Source organism: Otolemur garnettii, unplaced genomic scaffold, assembly GCF_000181295.1.
Source record: "Otolemur garnettii isolate 467f Iridium unplaced genomic scaffold, OtoGar3 scaffold00394, whole genome shotgun sequence".
NCBI classification, from domain to species: Eukaryota; Metazoa; Chordata; class Mammalia; order Primates; family Galagidae; genus Otolemur; species Otolemur garnettii.
In genome coordinates this window covers 152,142-160,076 of record NW_003852789.1, presented here as the reverse complement: position 1 = coordinate 160,076, position 7,935 = coordinate 152,142, and the positions used below count along the sequence as shown (strand labels likewise).

Sequence of the window (7,935 nt, the reverse complement as noted above, 5' to 3'; positions counted from 1 at the left end):
AATGAAGTATTATTTTTTCAAGATCCTTAAAATATGACAGTGGAGCTTTAATGGGGATTGCATTAAAATTATATATTGCTTTGGGTAGTATTGACATTTTAACAATGTTGATTCTTCCCAGCCATGAGCATGCTATGTTTTTCCATTTGTTAACATTTTCAGCTATTTTTTTCCCAACAGATTTATACCAATTCATAAATCAATATATTTACATATAACACTAATACATATGTATTCACATGAAATTTACATAAGATCAAAGTTGCCATGAGATCTGGGCAATGTCACTTCATTCATTTTTGATTTTCAGGTTAGAACTACTGTATTTACCATGCTAGATAGTTTGTAATCTACTTCTGCTTTCTTGTGGTTATTTTTCACTTTTTGAGATCATCAAATGAATATGGTACAATTGAAAAATTTCTATGCCTGAGAATTTTTTTATTTCATATCACTAATAATTATAATGATAATGAAAAATTCCTATGCCTTTATTTTTTTATTTCATATCACTAATAATTATAATGATAATTATAATTATGATGAAAGTTGGATTTCTAATGATATGTCTATCAAAACTACAGTGTCTTTTCACTGTATGTGTTCCCACATGAGTTATTTTGATATTTTTTCAAAACAGGAGATGGTCAGTTTGCTGTTTCAACTAAGGAGCACAACTTTCAAAGCAAAATGTGGACACAGTACCCAAAGATACTAGAAGAGAGTTTTCTCAACCATCATTTAGTGAATAATATCTGTTCATTTTTTTCATTTATTGAAAACAATTTGTGAATATAAGCCCCCACTAAGTGTTAGTGAAGCAGACAGCCTCAGGGCTGAGCAGTTACTTGGCCTTGGACAAGCACAGGGCTGACTCCAGGTCTCATCGATTTCCAGGGGGAACATTTGAGAATAAATATTTAGTTCCTGAATGTCTTGGTTCCTATGTCTGAAGAATAAGATAGGAATAGTGCTTATGTCATATGGTTGTCATAAGGTGTTTGGTATGTATAAAATCTTTAGAAGCCAATGATTAAAGTAAACATAAATCCAAGGTATCTTCACTGTAACATTAGGTGTTTTGGTATGTATAGAATCTTTAGAAGCCAGTGATTAAAGTAAACATAAATCCACAGTATCTTCACTATTTGACTAATCTTCACTTTTGTGCAAATTCAGTTTGGAGACATGCTCAGAGATATGTTTAAAATGCCTATGTGATATGTGTGTATGTGTGTGTATACATATATATAACGACTTTATTAATTTTACTTATGTTTTTTCTTTTTAGAACTATTTTATTATGTATTTAAATATATTTAGTATAATGGAAAAAATTTCCACAATAAAGCAGCTTCTCAATAAAAAAAAGCAATAGGGAAATATTCAATAACATTAGTCTAGACAATAATTACTTGGGTATGACCCCAACATCATAGCCCTCAGAAGAAAGAAAGAAAAAAAACAAATGGAAGGGCATAATACTAAACCTCTTCTGCACAGTAAAGAAGGGACCAATTTATAGAGTGAAGACACAATCCATGGATTAGGAGAAAATACATAAAGAACTCAAATAACTAATGGTGAGAAGATAAATAACCCAACCAAATAATAAGGAAAGAACTTAGATACTTCATAAAAGAAGACATACAAATGGCCAACAGATATATGAAAAACTGCTTATCCTCATTGGTCAGGAAAACACAAGTTAAGGCACCAATGAGGTATTGCCTCACAAATGCTACAAAGGCTATTACCTGAGAGATACAGGGTAGAGCCCAGGGAAAGTGTCCACAAGAAGGAGAGGAGGCCATTCCAGGGACTGGAAAGGCTTTATTAGAAAAGAGCAGAGAAAACACTGAGTAGAGTCTGACCAGGAGTCAGCTTAGCTTTCACACAGTTTCAAGAGACTTTTATCACCCCATATCAGTAGGGTTGAATGTGGGAGGGGGAATCTTAGAGGGAGTCATCCCTTCTGTAGAGGGACTAAGTTTTGCACTTAATGGCCAATATAGGCATTACTCTCTTAATTGGCCAGAGTAAAAATTACTGTTCTATTGTTTCCTAGAACATGGGCCTTGAAGTATTAAAGGGGTGGGGAGGGCATATGTTATGATTATACAGTGTGGTTTCTGGTCTGCTTTTTCCTACCAGCTATTCCTCCTAATAGCTATGGTAGGGTCATGAAGATTTCTTTCTCAGATTATCAAAAAGAAAAACCATAGCAAATGGTGGTGAGGATATGAAGAAAAGGGAGTCCTGTGTACTTTTGGTGGGAATGTAAGTTAATACAGCCATTGTGGAATGCATTTTTGAGATTATTCAGGGAACTAAAAATAGAATAACATGTGATTCTGTGATCACACTTCTGAATTTATAATCAAAGGGATTTAAATGAATATACCAAATGAATACACCAAAGACATTCTTATATTTATTCCAGCATTATTCACGATAGGTAATATATGAGAGCAATCTAGATATCCATCCTCAAATGAATGGATACAGAACATGTGATATATATTATATATACACAATGGGACAGTACTCAGCATTCAAAAAGGAGGAGATCTTGTTGTTTGCAATAATATGGATTAGCCTGAGGGACATTATTATAAGTAAAATAAGTTAGGCACAGAAAGAGTGATATCATGCAATCTCAATTACATGTGGAATCTAAAAAACTAAACTCATTACAATAGAGAGCAAAATAATGGCTATAATAGGCTGGAAATGGGGGGATCGGGAAAAGGAAGATGTTAGTTAAAGGGTACAAAGTTTCAGTCAGACAAAAGAAAGAAACTTTATATAAGTCCAAAGAATGTGGATTATAATAAACAATCATTCTTTATATATTTTCAAAGTTGCTAAAAGTGGATTTTAGACTTTTTCACCACAAAAAAAAAGTTTTTGATTACTAAGACCGATTTAATAATTCTACATTATAAATATATATCACATGTATTATGGAAAATCTTTCCCTGCAAGGCTTTTGCATTGATAATGAAGTCCAGACTCTTTGCTCTGCCCTGGCCCTGGCTCAGATCTGATCTGTGTTCTCCCCTCTCTGCTCATAGTATCCTGTTGTTTTCCTTCTTCAGTCTTCCTAGCATTCAGGGTTTTATCCTTGATGTGAATTTGGTCAACTCCATCACTATGTCAGAGTGGCTGCTCTGACTACTCTGTGTGGTGAATCACGTATTTCCTTGATGTCATTACTGCCATGCATGACCACATTATGTGTTCTTATGTGTTCATGCTCACTCCAGCGCCTGGCTCAACAAGGGCGAAGACTGCACCTATTCATCAATCCCTTCACTTATAGTGACAAAAAGCATGTCACAAAGGTAGGGATTGGCGCTTGTCTTGAATTAATAAGAAGCAAATGGGGGTGAATGGACTCCAGCAATCTCCCAGTTGCACTTGTCAGGTGGAAATTATGGAGGCCATTGTTTAGCTTGGTCTTAACCCATCAGCTCGTTGTTGTTTGTTGTAGTTGTTGAACAAAGACTACATTTTTCTTTTAATTTATTGTTTCAGGTTCATTGAGGCTACAAAGAATTACATTACACTGTTTGCTTTTGTTAGGTGAAGTCTCTTTTATGATTATGTTTCACCCCCCAATAGGTACTAATTAAATTTTTAATTTCTCCAGGATGTACTATAGTACACTTTTTATGAAGAATCATACCATTGGTAGTTTTTTGAGATCAAACCCATGAAGAATATTTAAAATCCAAAACTAAAACATAAAAACTAATCCTAGAGGTCATATTTAGATCATAAAAATTAACATATCCTTAAATACAAGAAGAGAACACTGGTAGAAAATAATGAATGAATATATCCTAGATGGAGGAATCTGGGTCATTGTTCATCACTCATTTGAATAAGTAAAACAGTATGTGAGCAATAACCTTTAACTTTGGTTAGAGAAAGTATCTGCTTCTATTTTCTCTAGATCTATCATGTAGAATGTTCATGATTTCCCTGAACTTGCATCACATGGGCACAAAGAACATAACCACAAACACATGCCCCAGCAATATCTGCCATAGCACTCCTTTCTTTTGTGGGGTACCCAGATCAACACATGGGGCTCTTGTTCATGCAGATGCAGGGGAACACGGAGACTCAGAGCCTCAGCTCTGATGCAAAGAAAACCAGCTTCCGAATTCAATGCTTCCCTTCCCAGCTCTGACCTAAGGCAATTTTCACCTTTTCTTTTCTGATTTTTTATTAGTTTCAGTTTTATCTCATCATGGCTCTGAGTGGTCATTCAACATGGAACAAATATTAGAACCATAGTGTTGGAGTGAAGGTTAACTTATATACACAAAAGAAACATTTACAGTTAGTATATATTAGCTAGCTTTATCATCCTAATGATTATGATGATTACAATATTCTATCAGCTTTAATTTAAAAGGTGGCATAGACATAATTAAATATATTATTATAAGCAGTACAGAGGTAGAGAGGTGGGGGAAGAACATAAGTGTAGATGAAGATGGGATGTGAATTTATGGACTCAAGCTATGTTCCTACCTTACCCTCTGAAATAGCTGAAACTACAGATGTGCATCACTATGGACGAATTTTGAGTTATATATGTATCTTAGTAAAATGGTAAAATCAGATAGACAATCATAAGATGTAAGGAACAGAATTTTCCAGGCATAGAATATTGTCTTATCTAAGACTGAGGGGAATAGAGGACTGTAGGGACAGGCTAGAGGTCTAGAGAAACAGTGATAGAAACTGATAAACAGGTAAAATATACATTTAACAAGCATTTGAATATAAATTTAAGGTTCAAAATTTTGTGAATCCAATATGAAATCACAGTTTGTGGAATGACAAGATCAGATGTATATTTTGGGGAAATAACTTGGATGGCAATGAATACATTTTAATTTTGAAATGGAATAAAATCATACAAACACTTCAGAAGGAATTAAGAGGCTAAAGAAAGATAGTGAGAGCATAAACTTGGGGAATAAATGGAAGTGTTAGACTCTTCTGAGACTTATTTTTTTTTCCATAAATATCAGAACTCTTACATAAGTCCATTTATGGGTAGACCTGAAGTAACTGAAGTATATAAATATAATAAGGGCAATAAAAACCTTTGTTAAACACAATATTAAATATATTAGCATATAACTTCAACCTATGCAAGGCTATTTTTGTATTTTACATTACAGCTGAAACGTGAAGTCCCTGTACCCATTTTTTTCTGTGTTATATGTTATAGCTTCCTATTCATTTATCTCCCTGCCTTTAAGTACATAACTTTTTTCAGTACAAATAACTTTCTTAAGGTCGTTTAAATATATATAATAGGGTGTTTAAAAATATATTTCACCTCCATAGGTGAGCACCTCCCTACATTGACTACCTCCTTAAATTGACCCAATTTTCATACCCAGACATGTACCTATCAGTACAATAGGCCCAGTTTCTTATGTTCACCACTGCAGTATGTTGACCAGTTTCTTAATGTTCCTTGGGTGATATAATTGTTTTATTAACTTGAATGTAGAAATGAATGTGGATTATTCTTCTATCATCATTCATGTTACTTAATTTCAATATTTTTATTGAAATAAGAAAAATCCTAAATCCAATAAGCTGTCTGTGATTAATTTTGTAAAAAGATAAATAGCAATAACAATCACAGTCAAGATGCAGATAACAATCACAGTGAAGATGCACATCCTAAAAATAAGGACAGATAAAAAAACTCACAAGCACCACTTTATTTTTTTTTTCTTTTAAATCATAGCTGTGTACATTAGTACAGTCATGGGGTACAGTGTGCTGGTTTTATATACAATTTGAAATATTTTCATCAAACTGGTTAACAAGGCCTTCATGTAATTTTCTTAGATATTGTGTTAAGACATTTATATTCTACATTTAGAAAGATTCACATGTACCCTTGTAAGATGAACCATAGGTGTGGTGCACCACTTTAACAGACGTATTTTCTGTGCTACTTCTCATCTAATCAAGATTGTACACATCACAAGTATACTTTTATATACTGCAAACACACACACACACATGTATATGTAACCTGTGAAAACAGGTTATTGGGGGCTCTAAGTCTGTGCTGTCCAAAACTGTAGACACTGGCCCTGGGTAGCTATTGGTCGCTTGAAATGGACATTGTTCAAAGCGCAGTGTGCTCTAAGTAGAAAACAAATATGAGACTTTGAGACTTAGAATGAAAACAAAGTAAAAGATTACTTTAGCAATTTTTTGTTAATTACCTATAGAAATTATATATAAATATGATTATGTAATAGCAATAAGTCAAACTTACATTGCATATAATATTCTAAAATAATACACTATATACTTAATATCAATATTATCGATGTTATAATGATAATCATATTTTGTATTAAATAAATATATAATATAAGTTAATTTTACTGGTTAACTGTGTCTATGGGAAAATTATATTTCTTGGAAAACACTGTTCTAAGTTGTTCTAATCAATAAGCAAAAGGGAAATATAGAAGTAGAGCCATAATTATTCTTTAGTGGAAGAGAATTTCCCAAAAACTCTTTTCACGGCCCCTAGGACTTCCTTATTCCTTAAAGTATAGATAATGGGATTGAGCATAGGAGTGAAGATGGTATAGAAGACTGCTAGGATCTTATCTTCTTCTGGTGAGCGGAGATTCTTGGGTCGAAGATAGGTGTAGACAAAAGGTGCACAATACAAAGTCACTACAGTCAAATGTGCTGAACAGGTGGTGAAGGCCTTTTTTCTTCCTGCCTTTGAGCGCATTTGGTAGACAGCAAATAGGACCCGGCCATAGGAAGCTATGATGCACAGGAAGGGAAGAAGGAGAAAGAGGATTGTGCTCAAAAAAACCATGTCTTCATAGAACCAAGTGTCCAAACAAGCAAGAGACAACATGGCTGGGACAGCGCAGAAGAAATGATCAATAGCCCTAGACCTACAGAAAGGAATTTGGAGGATGTAAACTGTGTGTGCCAAGGAGTTGATGGATCCCGCTATCCAAGATCCTATGATCATTTTCACACACATTCTTTTACTGAGGCGGATTGAATAATGGAGGGGGTGGCAGATGGCCACATAGCGGTCATAGGCCATGGATGCCAGGAGTAAGCCTTCAGAACCTGCCATAGTCGAGAAGAAGAAGATTTGTACTCCACATCCCAGGAAGGAGATAATTTTCTGGCCAGAGAAGAAGTTTAAAGCCATCTTGGGGACAGTGGTGGAGATGTACATCAGGTCCATAAGGGATAGTTGGCTGAGCAGAAAGTACATGGGTATGTGGAGTCGGGGATCCATGTGTATGAGGTGAATCATAGTCAAGTTACCCACCATAGCCAGGAAGAATATGAAGATGATAAGGAACAAGAGAAGGTGGCCGGTTTGATTTTGGGGAAACAACCCCAACAAAATGAAGTCACTTGAAGTGTGATTCCATTTCTCCATGAAAATTTACTGCTTGAACTTCCTTGAAAGAAAAATAAACACAAAACATGAAATGAAATAGAACAAGAGAATATAAAGAAACTTATTTATTATAGAAAGAACTGTTTTTCTTTCTTCTAACACTGTAGCATTGTTGAGTGGGTTTCCATATCCAAATTGAATGTTTCCTTTCTAATTGTGTTTGGTCACCATCTTAGAAATTCCTAGATATAAATGTCTTTCAGTATAAAGTCTCACACTAGAGGCAGAAAAGATAAATATAGTAACTAAAACATTCCTCTCCTGGTCATACACATTACTCATGAATTATCAGTAAGTCACAGGAACCAAGAAAGGGAGAAATATCTTCCTTAGTTTATCAATTGAATGTGGTTTATTTACCTTAGAACTAGGTTGTAAGACTCAGAAGCTTTCTGTAGTCTGAACTGACATTCTGCAACATCATCCATTTA

At 34.5% G+C, this 7,935-nt stretch overlaps 1 protein-coding gene across 1 annotated transcript; it reads right to left on the bottom strand.

The window, feature by feature from the left end:
* Window positions 1-6,544: 6,544 nt before the first annotated feature.
* LOC100946386 (olfactory receptor 2L13-like) lies at window positions 6,545-7,483 on the bottom strand. The gene has a single exon (XM_003803651.1). It carries the CDS (start codon window positions 7,481-7,483, stop codon window positions 6,545-6,547), a length of 939 nt encoding a protein of 312 aa, XP_003803699.1.
* Window positions 7,484-7,935: the final 452 nt, after the last annotated feature.

Coding starts and splice junctions, on each gene's coding strand:
- LOC100946386 (XM_003803651.1), bottom strand. CDS start 7,483: ATGGAGAAATGGAATCACACTTCAAGTGACTTCATTTTGTTGGGGTTG.